Source organism: Macaca mulatta, chromosome 17, assembly GCF_049350105.2.
Source record: "Macaca mulatta isolate MMU2019108-1 chromosome 17, T2T-MMU8v2.0, whole genome shotgun sequence".
Taxonomy (NCBI): Eukaryota; Metazoa; Chordata; class Mammalia; order Primates; family Cercopithecidae; genus Macaca; species Macaca mulatta.
The window spans coordinates 88566037-88584906 of record NC_133422.1 but is presented as its reverse complement, the minus strand read 5'-3'; the positions used below and the strand labels follow the sequence as shown (position 1 = coordinate 88584906).

At 36.7% G+C, this 18870-nt stretch overlaps 1 protein-coding gene across 2 annotated transcripts in view; it reads right to left on the bottom strand.

Annotated features, from left to right (window-relative positions):
• The window catches only part of GPC6 (glypican 6), a 1173136-nt gene that overhangs the window by 563551 nt on the left and 590715 nt on the right, over positions 1-18870 (bottom strand). For both annotated transcript variants that reach the window (XM_015121307.3, XM_077973856.1), the window contains one exon: positions 12521-12912. In XM_015121307.3, the coding sequence (XP_014976793.3) occupies positions 12521-12912 (392 nt within the window). The remainder of the gene's footprint in view (positions 1-12520; positions 12913-18870) is intronic.

The window sequence follows — 18870 nt, the reverse complement described above, 5'->3', positions numbered from 1 at the left end:
AGTTATATTCTAAAATGTTTAATGACAAATCAAACAGAACCAATGCTTCAGGGCTGTTACCTGAAAAGAATCTTCTTTACCCAAAGATTGTGAAATACCCTCAAATCTATCTGAATGCAAATGAGTCATGTGGTTTTGAGTCATTTAACCCAGTGACGGGCCAGTTTTATGAGTATTACGACTATTTTTAAAGAGTTAAACATCTCAGAGAGCCCCTATCCATGGTCATAATTGGGCATTTATTTATTTTGTTTACTGCTGATACTAATGTCCACAGACACTTGCCAACTCCTGTATTAATGCGTCTCCTCCACTTCCCCAGAGCAGATTGAAAATCACAGAGTAGTTCATCCATGATGACTTGCAACCTTCCTCACAGCCATTACACTTAAGGGACAGCAGAAACACTCCTTGTAGGGCCTTCGAGGCAATGGCAAGAACAAATCCCTCAATAAAGTGCCTATGTTATTTATGTTACAGTTCCAATCACAGACAAAAGATGCATTATGAAAAGACAGAATATTTCTCTATTTTCCTTATGTATGAATAATCATGAAATAATCAGAAAGTGTATGAATAATCATTCACAAGAGTTTGGCTTCCTAGGGAGATATTTTAAACTTTCTTATCTTAAATAGGAGAATAATGTATTAAAACATTATCTCCACACTAATTCCTTAGCTATAGCCACAAGCTGTTTTTCAGCATGTGAAATGTGGCTAGTCCAACTCCAAATGTGCTCTAAGTGCAAAACACACACCAAAATTTTAGGCTGGAGTGTAACGGCGCAATCTCAGCTCACTGCAACCTCCGTCTCCCCAGTTCAAGTGATTCTTCTGCCTCAGCCTCCTGAGTAGCTGGGATTACAGGTGCCCACCACCATGCCTAGCTAATTTTTTTGTACTTTAAGTAGAGACAGGTTTCACCACGTTGGCCAGGCTGGTCTCAAACTCCTGACCTCCGGTGATCCACCTGCCTCGGCCTCCCAAAGTGCTGGGATTACAGGTGTAAGCCACCGTGCCCAGCCTGAAAATTTTAAATTATATACATGGCTCAAATCATATTCCTGTCAAATAGCACTGCCGTAGACCAAGGAGTTTTATGTTAGGTTGCTGTGTTTAAAGACAAAAAATTCAACTGTGTGTGAAGCAGTGTGGAATATTACAGCACAGGATCTGTGTCATTCTGCTTTAGGTTTCTTATCTAATAAGCGGAATGATAACCATACTTATCTCCTAGGTTTAATGTAAGGGCTAAATGGCAAGGTGCAAAAAGAACTTAGCATAGTGGCTAGCAAGTAATCATTTGTTAGCTTGCATTACATTGAATAGAAAGAGAATTTTCATAGTGGTGATGATGTTACAATGACATAAAATAGGAACAATTCTAAGCCTGTGCTTGCTATAAATTTTCGTACATTTTGGCTTCAGTGTCTAGTTGTATATATTATGAGGATGTTTTTGAGGGCATTAATTGAAGGGAGGATTCTTCCCTGGTCCCAACATCAGAAATAGTAGTTTTCTTAGCTTTTGGTTTACTTTCATTTAATTAAGAAATAGTGTTTACCGGCCAGGCGTGATGGCTCATGCCTGTAATTCCAACACTTTGGGAGGCTGAGGTGGGCGGATCATGAGGTCAAGAGATCGAGACCATCCTGGCCAACATGGTGAAACCCCATCTCTACTAAAAGCACAAAAATTAGCTGGGTATGGTGGTGCATGCCTGTAGTCCCAGCTACTCAGGAGGCTGAGGCAGAAGAATCTCTTGAACACAGGAGGTGGAAGTTGCAGTGAGCTGAGATCATGGCATTGCACTCCAGCCTGGCAATAGAGCGAGACTCTGTCTAAGAAAAAGAAAAAGAAAGAGTATTTACACCAAATGATGGCCAATATAAAGCTTAAAGGAGACTTTGCAAGTTCACAGGCTAGAGAGATGAACAATAACTGTGAGTGAAGTTCACTGAGTGTGTTCTTTAACCATAGATGCTATTTGTATATTAAATATTTAACATATTGTGTACTTCCAAAACAAAAAAAAATAGCATTTTTTTTAAGCACTATTTTTCTTGACACATGGCTTATTTGGATTACACTTTTTCACTTTTGGTTAAAAAATAGGTACATAAAAATATGTATTTTTTATGAACAAAAGAGCTGAGCACTTGGCTAAATGGCCACTAACACTGAATTCAGGATCAGGCCAACTCCAGCAGTGTTCACACATGCGTTAAACTGAACATGGATGCTAAGGCAAAAAAAGCTCAGTCTAAACACTAACTCCAGCTGATCTTTGCTATGCAGTAGCCGACTCAGGGTTGTTTTATCTTCCAAGAAACTGTAGAAATCCATATTTTACGTTGATCCGCCCAACTTAAAAACATTGCTTGAAATCTTAAAGAGTTCATGCCAAATAAATTATGTTTTTTATATAACTGGGCCAGTTTGCACCAAGGTCCACCAGTTTTTAATCTGACATAGATTCAGATTTGGGGCCCAATGTAAAGTACTGTTCATGGATTTCTACCAAACATTTTTTTGTCAGCCTCATTCCTTACCTCCCCTTTATATACCTACCCTTTTTTTTCCCTTTTGAATGAAAACTTTCTAAGTTATGGAACTATATGGAGTAGGTATAAATTGATCAGTAAATTCCAGCAGTTAAATATGATAAGAGGGCCATGGAGCTCCCATTTACCTCGGAATTCAGAGTGAAAAGCGAGTCAGGCTAAACATGCACACATATGTACACCCACACATGCAAACAAAGGATGCAAGCCAACTGTTTTCTTTTCTAGGTAAGGCTGTTTAGGGAATTTTTTTTTTTTGTAAGAGATATCCAGATATATTGGCAGCAAACAAATCTCTTAGGTTGTAAAAGAAAATTTTTAAGATATAGGAGTACTAAAAAAAAAAAAAGAAAAGTGTCAACGAGGTGGGGAAATGCGTGTGATGTTAAAATGATGAAAGTAGAATTTAATATCAAACATCTCACATAATTTGGCAATATAAAATGGTATTACAGATACACTGGAAATACAAACTTTTGACATTTAATTATCTCTTAGTATGGCAAATTTAGAATTATTTTATTTTCTTCTTTGTACTTTTCTGCTTCTTCAAAAAAATTCAGATGAACACACATATTGATTTTAGGATCAGAAAAAAAAATATGAAGATACATAAAATTATTGTTCTTACCACCAACAAAAAACAAATATCATGGTGATTTAAGCTGGAACAACAATTTAAATTTTCTCAGTAATTTGAAGGAAATAAATGTCCATTTGGCTAGGGTGAGTCATAATATTATTTCATTTCTCCAGTTCTCTACTGCAAAATCACAACCCAAGTGACAAACACAAGCAATCAACAGGGAAGTCTTGAACAGCTGGGAGTGAAAGGTTTTACAATTTGTTAAACATTTAGTATAACAGACCATAGTTGGGAAAGTACTATCACATTAACACTGAAGAAAAAACCTGTACAAATAAAAAGGACTTTCAATCTGGATTCTATCTTCCATCCTAGCCAAAAATGTCAGGGTACTTTTTTCTCCATTCCAAATAGATATTTTTGATATTTTATGGAAAATGGGGCATAAATATTTTATATAGTTATCTTCTCTCTACCAATGTAGTAGAATATTGCAAGGTTCGTCTTTCCAATAAAACGCTTTATTGCAAGTACAGTTGAATTCTCCTTGGCCGAGCCTTTGATTTGTGCAACAAAATTCTAAGATGGAAAGAACAAAGACTTCTGCAAAGTGCTAATTTTTAAAACACTATAAAATTGTGTACTTCTTACTAAATGTTGTCCATTTTCATTCAAAAACAATGAAATAAATATTTCCTTATGTCTGGATACATTTTTAGTAAGAGAATGTGTTTTTAGAAAGCCAAGAGCAAATGAAAATTTTAACACCCATTATTTATAAATGAATATATTTCTGTATGAAAAGACTCATATCGGTACCTACTATAAAAATAGTATGCATAATGTTTCCATAATTAATGTATTTATGAAAGTTTAAAATATTCAATGAATGTACTTTTTGATTGCCAAAATTCTATACAAAATTAACATAGAAAAGTAGATTTTCCTCACTTCTTCAGATACTACGATCTGAAAAGGTTAAAATTTCCATATAAAATCCACTGTTCTCTGTTCAGTATTAAATATGACAGTGGCATTTTTGACATGCAGCATGTTCCTGCAAGGGCAAAACAGAATTTAAAAATTCTGTATATGCAAGCCACTTAAGTGTCATTTGATGTTAACTTGCAGGATCTATAGATTTCGGCTATAGTTTTACTTACATCTGAATGTTACAGTCACCATTATCCTATTACTGACACTCTGAACTGTCCATTTTCACTCTTGGTTATTTGATTTAGACCCAAAAAATGTAGAGTTTCAACATTGTTTGGTATGATTACTATATTCTAAGTATCTGGGATTGATCCAGTGTGTTTTTGCTGAATATCACTCATCAAGACGAAGAGGTATAATGCAAATAGATGCAAAGGAAAAACCCTTGCTTGCAATGAGAAAGATAACAATGGAGGAAATCTATAAAATGTAATAATGTACCGCCCCTCTTTCTTACACATATCTGTATGAACTAATATCTCATTTTTAAAAATGTTAGGATGTCATACTCCCTACATAAGTCCCACTTCACTATGTCAGCACTATTAAGGCAATATATCTGTCAAGCTTTATTAAAATTATTTTTGATGTGTATCTTGGCTCATAAACCTCTATAGCGCACTGATATTGCACCAGGGAATGTCCTTGTAACATTGAATCTCTGAAGATGGGACAATAAAAGAGAAATCCTCCAAACTTTCAAGTTGGGCCCATGGTATCACACACCTTGCCTACCCTCTTCACTTGTACATGTGTAAGTGATTACGGCGTGCCTGCTGTGCAAACCTTGTTTCACAGAACCTTCTCGCAGGAAGAGCATAACTGCATTCAGTGATAAATGTCCAAAAATGGGCAGCATTGAGACAGGGATAAACATCAGGTTCGTTTTCCTTCGTAAAGCTGTTTTACAAGCAGCATTCTCTGAGTTATAGCACTGGAGTTTTATCCTTGGGTCTTTTTTATTTGTGCTGTACCTTAATTGGCATATTTCACTCGTGAATGTTCCCTATTAGTAACAAAGACGTCTCGTCTGCTTGTAGTATACATTTTCCACGGCTCCGGGGAAGTTCTTTTATTTGAGGGGGATAGCAAACAGTAGACATGCCAATCATGATGGGTTTTCTGAAAGCTCATCATGGTTGTATATACTCAGAATATACACTAGGGAAAAACTGCTAGGGTAGGAAGGTACAAAAATAGGTAAAGAGGAGCTGAACACAGGAAAGGTAAAACCCAAACATATCAACAAAATCAATCAAAATATGTTCATTATTTTCCTGTTTTTAGCATTATTCTAGAATAGTACATTTCAAATTATCTGTTTGGGGTTCAAATTATCTGAACAATCTCTGGTTGATTGATTTTTCCCAATATACCATGACCTGTTCAGGGTATCTAATTCTTCCCGATTTAAGCTAAGAGGGTTGTATTTTTCCAGGAATTTATCCATCTCTTCTAGGTTTTCTAGTTTATGTGCATAAATGTGTTCATAGTAGCCTTGAATGATCTCTTGTATTTCAGTGGTGTTAGTTGTAATATCTCCTGTTTCATTTCTTAGTGTGGTTATTTAGATTTTCCCTCTTATTGATTAATCTTGCTAATAGCCTATCAATTGTATTTATCTTTTCAAAGAACCAGCTTCAATAAGAAGCAGTGAAATTGAAATGGTAATTTAAAAATTACCCACAAAAAAGTGTACAGGACCAGATGGATTCATAGCAGAATTCTACCAGACATCAAAGAAGAATTGGTACCAATCCTTTTGACACTGTTCCACAAGATAGAGAAAGAAGGAACCCTCCCTAATTCATCCTATGAAGCCAGCATCACCTTAATACCAAAACCAGGAAAGGACACAACCCAAAAAGAAAACTACAGACCAATATCCTTGATGAACATAGACCTTAACAAAATACTAGCTAACCGAATTCAACAACATATCAAAAAGATAACCCACCATGATCAAGTGGGTTTCATACCAGGGATGCAGGGATGGTTTAACATATGCAAGATCTTGGCTCATAAACTTCTATGGTGCACTGATATTGCACCAGGGAATGTCCTCATAACATTGAATCTCTGAAGACAGGACAATAAAAGAGAAATCCTTCAAACTTTCAAGTTGGGCCCATGGTATCACACACCTCGCATACCCTTCTCACTTGTATATGTGTAAGTGATGACGATGTGACTGCTGTGCAAAGTTTATACAACAGTGTACACTTTGATAAGTCACAGTTCACATTCACAATAAATGTGATACACCACATAAACAGAATAAATGTGATACACCGCACAAACAGAATTAAAAACCAATATATCATGACCTGATGCCTGATCCCATGGAGTACAAACTCATATGCCGATCACATATAGGAGACTCACCATGCAAATTCAACATCCCAGGAAAAGTCCCACTGATGGTGTCAGAGCAATGTGAAATTGCAGTAAAGAATTTTTTTAACTTTCAATTTTTGTACATATCTTGTTGCAAAACAGTAACAGCCTATTTATGAACATGCACCAGTCCATGAACCAAGCTTTGCATACCTTGTTCTAGAATGTGTAGGGCAAGATGAGTTAACTTCTTAACCAATTAAACCACTCAAGTCAACCTGCGCTTGCTAAAGTCAGTAACATCCTAATGGCCAGATCTTAAGGTCTGTTTTCTCTGCCCTTTCTACTTAACTATCTGCCACAGTTGATGCTATTGATTAGTCTATTTCTTGAATTCTCTCTCCCTTTACTTTCAGGAGGGCATGCTTTGCTGGTTCTCTTCATTTGTCTTTGTTTTCGGAACGCTCTTTAAATGTGTACAGTCTCTGACATTTCATCTGATCCTGATTCTTCTTTCTCTAGCTAAATGTTACTATCCTTTGCCAATAAACATTTATATGTTGGTGATATTCAAATCACAAATGAACTACAAAAACTTTCATTCACCTAAGGCCTTTTTGTGATTGCGTTCATTTCTGGAATGCCCCCCAAAAATTAACTCCAATCCAAAAACCACCACAGAAGGAACAAAACCAATAATTCAGGTGATAACGACAACAGGTGATCTTTGTATTCTCAATTCTTTCTCAAAAGCAAACAGTTAAATAGAATACAATTTCTCTTGTAAATTGTATCCATGGTAGATTCTTCAGAATGGTTTTCCATTGCTATCAGAGAATACTTTAAACAGAGGCATTTCATAGCCTCTATTGCATTAAATTTGGTGGTAACATTTTTTCTTACAGTGCATCAACCACATTTATTGAAAGTTGACTTTGTCTCTTGCTTTCTAGGCACACATTGTTAATGCAAAGCTGTTTAGTTGGGAATGAACCACTTAAGAGGCTCTTCGAGCAAAAATATCAGTCTATGTAGCAGACACAGGTGGGTATCTGTTGATGAAAATACTCTGGTCTTACTAAAGACTAAAAGCCAGACTTTTCAAAGTCATGACTCACAGGAAGAAAGATTTTTCATAGATAGATGGATAGAGAAATAGATGACAGTATTTGTCAATAGTTCAAGTTATATGGATCCCAGCTCTACTACCTCCCCGATTTGTCTGTAATAAATCAATGAGATGACTTGCAAAGTTGAAATGATTGCTCTTGACATAATTTACAGCTTTTACTCATAGAAGTCACTTTTTTTTTTTCTTTTGGAGATAGAGTTTCGCTCTTGTTGCCCAGGCTGGAGTGCAATGGCGTGATCCTGGCTCAACACAACCTCTGCAATTCTCCTGCCTCAGCCTCCCAAGTAGCTGGGATTACAGGCATGTGCCACCACACCTGGCTAATTTTGTGTTTTTAGTACAGACAGGGCTTCTCCATGTTGATCAGGCTGGTCTTGAACTCCTGATCTCAGGTAATGTGCCTGCCTTGGCCTCCCAAAGTGCTCAAGTTACAGGTGTGAGCCACTGCGCCCGGCCAGAAGTCACTTTTTTTTTGAGACAGGGTCTGGCTCTGTTGTCCAGGCTGAAGTGCAGTGGCACGATCGCAGCTCACTATAACCTCTGCCTCCTGGGCTCAAGCCACTCTCACACTGCAGCCTCTCGAATAGCTGGAACTACAGGTGCATGCCACCATGCCTGGCTAATTTTTGTATTTTTTTGTAGAGATGGGATTTCACCATGTTACCCAGGCTTGGTCTTGAACTCTTGAGCTCAAGCTATCTACCTGCCTCTGCCTCCTCAAGTGCTAGAATTACAAGCATGCCATGCCAGAAGTCACTTTTATTAAAGAAAAATATATAAAAATCATGCTTTCTTAGTGTAAATGGCATCATGATGGACTAGTGAAGATGCTATAGTCATTTCCACATTTGCCTTTCTAACAAATAAAGACTGGTTTAAGCAGACAATCTGTTAATATCTCTTTATGAAGCCCTCTCTCTTCCTCACGATGTTTGACAAGCCTTCGAGTGACTGCTGGTATCCACGTTTCCACTCACTAGTGGTGGAAGATAAGGGAATGAGGGTGGTATTTTAACAAAGGGACAGCGCTAAAAATAGTCCAAATCCATTCTGTCAAGGTGACTACATTATCAAAATTTATTTTTTCTTCATTTTAGAGCTCTGCCTTCCATGCCTTTCTGACATCCTGTAGCACAATATGGAACATGGAAACTGACTTGTTAGCAGGTCCATAAACAGTAGTTAGTACTACAAACAACTGAGGGTAGCTCAGGGACTCTATTGTAGATACACAGGTAGAAAAAGACATGGACAATGGTAAAGTTTTTCTACATCTTAATTTATTTCATTAAAAAGCTTTATACAATACATGCATGTATGCATGTATGCATGCATGCACATACATGTGCGCGTGCACACACACACACACACACACACACACCCCTCAAGCACCTGGCTTAAGAAATAATATGTTATTGATAACTTAAAAATCTCTGTGTACCCCTCCTTCATCTTACCTCCAAACTGCATCTCTAGAGGTAACCACCATCTGATTTTCTTTTTATCATTCTTTGAAATTTCTTTGGAGTTTTACTACATATTTTTTTCCCCAAATAATGTATTGCTTAGTTTTACATTTTTGAACTTTATACAAATGTATGTATTTTAGGTGACTTGATGTTTATCTCTCACAATGAGGTGTCTGTGACTCGTTTCATGAGCACTTTCTCCGCTCTGGAAAATTTCATAAGGTGAAGAGATCACCATTTAGGTAGATGGGCCATTTGTGACGTTTCTACTTTCTATGTCATTGTAAAAGATGCTGCTACAAAAATTCTTCTACATATCAAATTGTATGCACGTGTAATAGTTTATCCAGATGAAAGTGAAGTTTTAGAATATGTGCATTTTCAGCAATACAGGTATTTTCAGATTATAATCTAAAGTGAGCATATCAATTGATAATTCTACCAGCAAAGCATGGAGCTTCCTGATATTCCACCTCTCATTAACACTTGACATGCTCAAAATGGTCACTTATACAGAAAATGAATCCTGGCTGACTGACCACATACATTCACTACAGAATCACATAGTGCTTCTGAGAGTCAGACCTTGAGTAATAGTTACTTAAAATAAAGTGGCCCCATCTGAAGGCTAGAAAAAGACAGTGTTTGTATTCATAAGATGGCAAGCAGAAGTTTTAAAAATAATTCTGTTGATGCTTACAATTTAGACCTCCATTTTTCTGGTAAGAAATTTCCCAATAATGTTCTGAACATCATGTCAAAACATTTGTGTCAAACTGCTGTGTTCTGCCAAAGAGGTAAATTTTCCAGTCAAAGCAATTAATTAGAAGATATTCACGATGTCTTTCAAGATTAAGAAGTCATCATAAGTGTAGAGAGAAACTGAAGGGAAAAAAAAAATCACCCAAATCAGGATGCAGGAGACAAGCTAGTTTGTTGATCTCCATTTGAGAATTTTGCTCTTCTGTCATCATTTCTCCAACTCTAAATCACTCAATTAATAGACCATAAAGAGGCTTCAGGTTTATGAAGGGCTTAAACCTCAAACACAATTCTTGCTTCTCTTTTTAATATATTTAGTCTTTGTGATTCTTTATTCTTATTACAAAAATACTTTGGGTGCTGAAAATCATCATAGTATCAGTAGATCACAAATTGCTAGTTTAGTCAGCTCTAGACCATCTTGTAATCATTCGGTAAGGAAGTTCATTGGTAAAATACTTAAATTCCTGAGACATAAATTATTTGCAAAAACATTTCTCAACTTCTTTCAAACCAAGACTATATATACATACACCATATCTATCTATCTATCTATCTATCTATCTATCTATCTATCTATCTATCCATCCATCCATCCATCCATCCATCCATCCTTCTATCTGTCTATCCATCTCCAAAAGGCAGTGCCCAAATGTCAGGATGGGGCTTATAATTTTAACTGACTAGGGATTGTTGGTCCTGAAGGGATCAGTGGGAGAGAGAATACAGTGTTAGAGGATGCATTTCTCACCAGTTCTACAGAAAAAGGTCATACTCTACTGATGGTTGGCTCATGAGGTCATCCTTCCCCAGAAGGAAGAGCATGTTAGACTTTGGTCAACAAAGACTTCAATTGAGATAGTCAGAGAGTGACCAAGGGGATATACCATCTCTGGGCAGTTGTGAATGCCACTGTGAAAAATAGGAGGGAGAGCCAGCAGCAGCCTCCCTCATGGCTTTGTAGACACTTTGCTAGAAAATATTCTGTTATCTCACTAGAAACTTGCCAGATCATAATACACACATCTAAACATTATTAACACTCAATTAGAATAAATACACATAATCAGGAATATATGCATCCATACTTTGAATTTCTTAAATTCATATTTCTCAAAGCCTGGCTACATGTTTCATCCTTCAAAAAAAATCAAAAGCTTCAGCTTGCAGCCTCTGTAACTAAGCCTATTATTGAGTTTTACTTATTAAATTAATTTACACTTATTTTACAACAAACTGCATCTACTCAAGGAAATATGGAATGCATATTCATTTTCTATACTTATTCTTATTTTACTGACAGTCCTCAGGTGATATATTTCCTCTTGCTATTCTACCTTGCTAATTCCTTATAAATTCCTTTTTGGGGCTCTAGTTTCTTTAGTATCTAAACCATTGTTGAGATTCAATGTAAAGATATTATTTTAAACATTAGAATCATATGCCCTTTATATTGTTAAATAAGCCCTTGTAAATTATTTCCTTCAGTGCCTTCCTGCAAATAACCTGTCTGTATGCTCAAATAAACGTTTAGGAAATTAACAATTGAAAATGGGTTATTATGGATTTTACTGACAGTTCAATAGAGAAACATTTTTAAGGGTACACACAATCTTTATGCTTGGATGTAAATATTGAGGAGATCAAAGTGTCAAAAAAAAAAAAAAGAAGCATTGCGGGACAGTGCCAATAGTTAAGAAAAATACTGTGGCTCTTTTGCACAGCCCTGCAATAGAAAAGTAGTGTTTGGGAATAATCCTTGTACAAATATACCTTCTTTGAGTGATATAATAATACCAGATTCCTGTTACGTATTATTTTTAACTTTACTTCTTTAAGTAATTATCTTTCATTTTATTTGTAGGACTGACCTCACAAGTGCCTTAAACGTCAAGAAAGAACTGAAACAAAAGCAGACATCCTCTACCCAGGAAATATTCAATGTTTAAGTAGTGGAATGTAGAATTATCCCTTACTTCCAAGGTATAGAGATGTTATCCTCAAGAAAGGCCCAAAAGTAGATTCATGATTGATCATATTCATAAGCCCAAGGCAATGCATGGTATGAAATTACAAAGATAAGAGGTAACAAAAGAAATTCTCTGCAAGAATCTATACTTGGTATTCACTAGTGCTTCCTGATCCAGAAATACAGGTGTCAGCAAAGGGCTCTTCTTTTACCATGAAGGAATTAGGCCACATTGACACGTGATGATAAAGAAGAAGTGCCAGGTGCTGATGTCCTGAACAATAACTTGTCTCTACTCGCAGGTCCATGAAGACTGTCATCTTGACTCCCTAGAGGATTATAACCTCTAAATGGATTATTTCATGAGTATTTATCATCCTTAAAACCCTCATCAGAAATACCAAATGATCATAGTTGCAACGCGCCTGCTTTTGCACCATTGATACTAAAATCTTCTCTGCTTTACTGTTGACAAGTATTAACATTAATTTTCCAACTACATAGAAAGGTTTAAAATCCTGTCTTTTCTCACACAAAGCAAGGAAAAGAAAGCCAGAATTATGCTTTGATATTTAGCTGATTTCTCTAAGAGCAAGGACCACCAATTAAGAATTTTTACCTTGATTTTTTTTTGTAAACATTGGTTTTAAAAAACAGAGTAAATAAGGAAGACCAACTAGAAAGACAGCACATTTTCAATTACCTTGGAAACTCGGTTTGCAACTTCTCTGCCCACAGTCAGCCCCTGGACAAAGGTCCTGGCAGCAATGAAGGCGCGGGTGACCTGAATCTTCAGTTTCCGGGGCACGTCTCCAAATGGCTTGAGCTGGTCAGTGTATTTGCTCACGCATTCCAGGTAGTCTTCACTGAAGTGATACTGAGGGTTTATCAGCTGAAACATTCGTTCCAGGAGCCGAGCCCAAAAGTCATTGAGCATTTCTTCCAGATTCACATTACCGCCAGTGTAGTACCTTTTCAGCTCTGCGAAGAGGTCCTGAAAGACTTCCGAATTCTGCATGTACAGCATGCCATAGGTCCGTACAAACATATCATTTAGTGACTTTTCTGCATTCTCCAGGAGCTCTCGGAAAAATTCTGCAGATAGAAAGAAGTCATAAATTAATGAAATCTAGAAAGCCCAAGGCACCTACTTACCTTAAATACAACTGCTTTTAATTGACATTTTCATGGAAAAACATATTCTGTGATTAAGGTGTTAACGGACAGATAAAAATCATATTCTCAATGGTATTTGACCTCCATCTACGATCCTGTATGACTCAAAACAGAATAACCCATGATTTCCATTAACATTAGGAGTCTACCATGTAATCCTCTTCCAAAATAGCTCCATTCTTTTACCATTTCTTGTTAAATTTTAAATAATCCTATGGTTTGATACAAACTCAAATCAAAATATGCTGTAAATATAATGTGCAGAGTATTGTTGTTTACATAATGATAAACACATTTGCTTCAGTTTATTTATAAATTTGTCCTAACACTAAATTCCATTAAATTGCTTTTATTTGAAATACTCCATAAATGAGATGTTCAAATTAATGTCATATTTTAGACTCTTTCTAGTTTCTATATATAGCAATCAATTAGCAATGTTCAGATATTCATAATGCAATTAAATTCACTTCATAATAAAGCTATAATGAGCATAATTTAGGTGGCCACAATGAGTCAGAAAGCCATAAAGTATCCTGGATCATCATTACAAATATAAACCATCATGTTATAGAACTTGAATAAAATATTGACAGTTGGACTTTCTGGTTGTGAGGTTCTAAATAAAAAAAATGCACACCAATAATTCAAATCTTCCACTTTGCAAGAGTGCTTGAATGTTACTGGGATCATTTATAGGATGCAAAAAATAAGACATAAATTAAAGCCATTGGGTATCATTAGCTTCACTGGCCCTCATGCTAGGCTCCCTCAAGACACACTTCGTGTGTGTAGGGCACCTATCCTTTTGCACAAATAAGCTTGGGTTTTATCTCATTTAGAGATTGTAAATTGGGGTAGGGAAAGAGCTAAGGAAAGATAATGCTTCTGAGATTATCAATCTAAGTTCCTAAGAGCAAAATGATTCTGCTTTATCTCTTCATAGTCCCCTTTTATTCCCTGAAACTACGCCCCTTCTCAGAAATGCAGGGACAAATCAAGTCCTGCATACTTCAAAAGCTCCAGGAATTTTTAAAAAGGACTCTGCTCCTTTCTGGGGTTCTGGGTAGTCTCTCCTAAGATAAAGACAGGAAATAGTGATGAACACCTCTCCATTAATTCCATGGATGCTACTTGTGTATTCTTAAAAGTTGGCTGAAGAAGTGCTTGGTTTAGTCACTTCAATTCTGATTAATATACAATCAAACCAATGTCTTGATAATTAAAGGGTGTCTAATAATAATAATAAGTACTTTATATTTGTTTTTAAATCAAACCAAAGCATGAATGAAAGTACTTTTCATTTGTTTACCTCCTTTCTATGAAATATATATACATATATATATATTTAAAAAACATACAACTTCTGTTACTACAGTGGCAGCAAAAACTGTAAGATTATAAACACTGTGTAATTTTGTTCAGGTCACCAAATGGTTTTTATTTTTATTTTTACTAACTGTAAAATCAAGGTAAATATTATCAAATCTCTCTGAATCTTTAAGGATTTGGTAAAGAAAATGACTGTTGAAGTAGATAGGGCAAAATTTGCAAAATTGGGAAGCATAAATTTATAAAAATATTTATATATGCTGTATGCTGATGTTACTTATGATTTTAGGAAATCAAGAGCATTTCATACTTTTTTCAAAAATACTAGTTATCTAGTTTGTCCTAAAATGGAAACTATATTAAATTACTAATATAAAAGTATGAGAATATCATAAGTTAAACCTTCCGATCTGGAAACTAAGAATGAAAGTAGCTTGACATTGCTGATACAGGAACAGGGTGGAAGGCATAACAGATTGTGAAAGAAGATAAAAAAGAATGGAAAAATCACTGAATTGAGAAATACTAATATAATGAGACTGGAAAGTGGATTCTAATCATGAGCTCTGGACAGCCTATTCATTTATCTTCTTTTTGAGGTCAATTATTTTGTTGGACTTGGGAATTAAAGCTTAATTTATTGAATACAGAGTACTGCCTTCAGCAATGAATAGTCAGTAATCAATAGTGTGGTCTGGATTTGCAAAGAGCTTTAAAAAAAGAGAAAGAGAAGAAAAAAATTTCTCTGATACTCATTGCTCTCCAAAGTCTTGAGAAATAAATATTTGTGTTAGGGATAAAAATGGCATTTTCTCTTTCATTGAGGGTAATACCTCCCTAGATTTTTTTGTCTTCTTTTTCTTCTCCTGATATGAGAACTCCAAATATTGAGTCATGCCCACTTTCAAAGTGAGTCGTCACTGTGTCTTGTGGTTTTTCTTACGTTTAAATTAGTATTTATGATTCAGTATAGAAACCAAGTTATCACATTTCAATAAATGTGGCTCAAGAAACATTTCCATAGATTCCAAGCTTACATTGTTGTCTTAGAGTATGTCATTGTCTCAAAAGTTTGATATTAGCTTCACTGATCCTCAAAGTCAAGTTATTATTATTTCTTGTTCAAAATCATTATATGGTTTACTGATTTCATAGTCAAAGTTAATATTTGGTATTGAAAGACGCTAATGTATCAGCCAATTATGATAAATGTTGCTACCTTAAGGTACATTGATCTAAGATCTTATGAATAATGGAGATCCAAGGTACTGAGGCAAAGCTAATGTCCTCCAAAAATAAGGGTACTCATTTCATTTTCAGCATGACTGTAGACTTCCACCTCTTGAAGTCTGACTCTTTGAACGAATTACTTTATGCTTGGATGAAAATTGTTTCTCAGCAAACCAAACAAGATGGAGATTTAGAAGACAGTTATGTGATCCATTTTACTGATGAAGTATCATGTGCAAGCAACATCAGAGAAAACAAAATTCAAGGACAATATAAGAAAAAGCAATCTCAACTGAACTCATTTTAATGGAAGAGGGCAAAGCACACATTGGATATAGTCTTCAGTCAACAAAAATTTTTATCTGCAAAAAACAGTTTGGCAGAAAGAAATGCTATTTGAATTTTCCTTCTTCCCCAATCACAAAATATACATCAAAGGTGGTTGCTTAGGGCTCAGTTACGCTTCATAGGTGCACAAAAAACCTTTCCTAGCCAGCATTAGCCTCTGGGATGATTTTATTCATCTAGAGGGGAGATCTCAATGTAAACATCTGTTTGCTTCAGGGCAGACTGTCTCAAGTGGGAGAACAGTCTTGTAGATAAAAACCACCACTGTTGCAAAAGGAAAAAGAAAGTCTGTGTGATGTGGCCTGATCACTTGGAGAGATCTCTTAAGGGGCAGAAACCAACCCCAAGGAGCCAAGAGGTGCCCTAAGGATAACTGAGAAAGACTCCAAATGAAGCCCCCAAATAAATGGACTGAAAGGTAAGATGGCACAGAGGGACAAGGGGAAGCACAGAAAGAGGAAAAAGGCAGACGAGAGGCTCTCTACAGTCTACATCACACAACAAAAGCTTGTCCCATTCAACTCAGAAATGTCTTGTTAATACACAGATAAACATGTTCTGTGCTGGATTAGGTACGGGATTGGACTAAGTACTATATAACATCCTTTTCCTCTTTTCATGCTCTCAGAGACATCTCCTATTAAAAACTTGTTTAAAATGAATGTCGCAGCATGGTGGTGTGTATCTATATCCTTTCAGAACCCAAGGAGTGAAAAGCTTTGGTCATTAGTTAGTCAAGATGATAGCACTTGTCCTACTGTGGGAAGCAGGTATGCTGTTTCCTTCCGTAAACCCGGAAATACACACATGTGCATGCAAGGGTGTACATTTGTATAGTTCTCTGCTAATCTCTTTGTTTCTACTCTTCCTCAACAACAGTATGCTAAATCAGTTTAGTCAGCTCAGCCAAACTGTGGGTAAGGAGTATTCCATAGGCGGCGCTGACATGGAGGATAAACTGGTTCTGAAAGCTGACATCCAGCCGGGTGCAGTGGCTCACGCCTGTAATCCCAGCACTTTGGGAGGTCGAGATGGGCAGATCACTTGAGGACAGGAGTTTGAGACCAGCCTGGAAAACATGGTGAAACCCTGTCTCCACTACAAATACAAAAGTTAGCCTGGCATGGTGGCGGGCATCTGTAGTCCCCAGCTACTCAGGAGGCTGAGGCAGGAAAATCACCTGAACCCAGGAAGTGGAGGTTGCAGTGAGCTGAGATCCTGCTGCTGCACTTCAGCCTCCGGGACAAAGCAAGATCCACTCCCCCCAAAAATAATAATAATAACAATGAAAATTATAAAATAAAAAAATAAAAGATGAAAGCTGACATCCTATAAGGGTTGTGATCCACAGACACTCAATAAACTTCCTAGCCTGCTTCTCCTCCTGCATTTCTCAAGGTGAAATGAGGAGTATTCTTTCTCATTCCACATACATATGTCAGCTTTCAGACGTATCTTTTGAAATCATTTCTCCTTTCAAAAAGCATCTTGCTTATGTAATAGCCTGATATAATCTGCAGGAAAATGCTGAATTAATGAAGAGCATTAATGAAGGCAGACCCATAGTGCCATTTATACTCTTGTGCATTAGACTGTGGGGGAGGGAAAACATGGTCCCAAATGGCCTATCTCTTCCCACTTCCCAGGGGCTGGGACCTTGAAAGTAAGTAGCAGTAAAGATGGACAATGCTCAGGATGTCTGTCCTTGCCACATGAGGCAGTGTCCTTTGCAAGCTGTAGCTTGTGTGTTATTGAGCAGTCGATGACCCTAGTCTATCTCAGGTGTCAGCTTCAGCACTGTGAACATTTTGAGCTGGATAATTCTTTCTTTGGACAGGGGTTTGGGGAGCACTGTGCTGTATATTGTAAATTATAAAGTAGCATTCCTGGCCTCTACCTTTTAGATGCCAGTGGCACATCCTTCTCTCAGTAGTCACAACCAAAATGTCATCGAATATTATCAAATGTCCTCTTGGGGATGAGACCACTCTTACTCCCTTCCTTACCCCCACCTGCTGAGAGCCACCCTTCTGCTGATAGATTCTAAGGTCTACAAATAGAAAATTAAAAACATTCAGAGAAATTTTTTTCTATTTCTAGACCTCATCTCATCAACCCCATGATTTATTTGTAACACAAATTTGAGGTGCTATGTCTTAAATAGAAGGAACTGAAATACGGGTTGTATTCACAGTAAGATTCTCAATAGTCAATACTGCCATTTCCATGTATGGTGCCTGTCACATGATAGTGCCTTAAAACGTGGTGAATAGTGAATGAATGAATAGATCGATGGATGAACATGACCATCCAGTGAAATACATCCTGACTCCATTGGTTCTGGATTTCTCTTTGATAGTGATGATTTTGTGGGCCCACCTCAGAGAAAGAAAGATACCACAAACCACATCTTAGAACAGGACATAACTGATTTGCCCTCTTGTCATCTTGCAAATTCTCATATACTTATACACATATAATATTCATGTATAACCCCCCATGCTCCAAGTTCATGTGTACCTGTGCATAAAATATTGTGCCTTTGTTTAAAAAAAAATGCTGGCTATCAATATTGCTCTGCCAGAGCTTGATGTTCTCTACAAACTCTGCCTGTCCTGAGCCATTCTTTGCCTGGCTTAATGATTGCTTCAGCCGTTCTATCCCTGCTGGGACATGACTTCATAGTGCATTATCTCACCAAGCTGACTGCACTCACATTCACTCACATACTACATTTAAGCAATGCCCAGCATGTTACATTAGAGTTAACTCCCAAACCACTTTCGAGTCTCACACATTGCAGTCTCACACATAAAGCCTTCTTCCACTCAATAAATAATCTGCTGTATTGAATAAACTCACATTGAAACTTTGTTGTGTTGTTTTTAATAAGCAAGATTATGGCATCCTTTATTTCCTCATTCATACAGTTTTTTTAAAAAAGCAGTTATATAAGGGAAAAAGGAG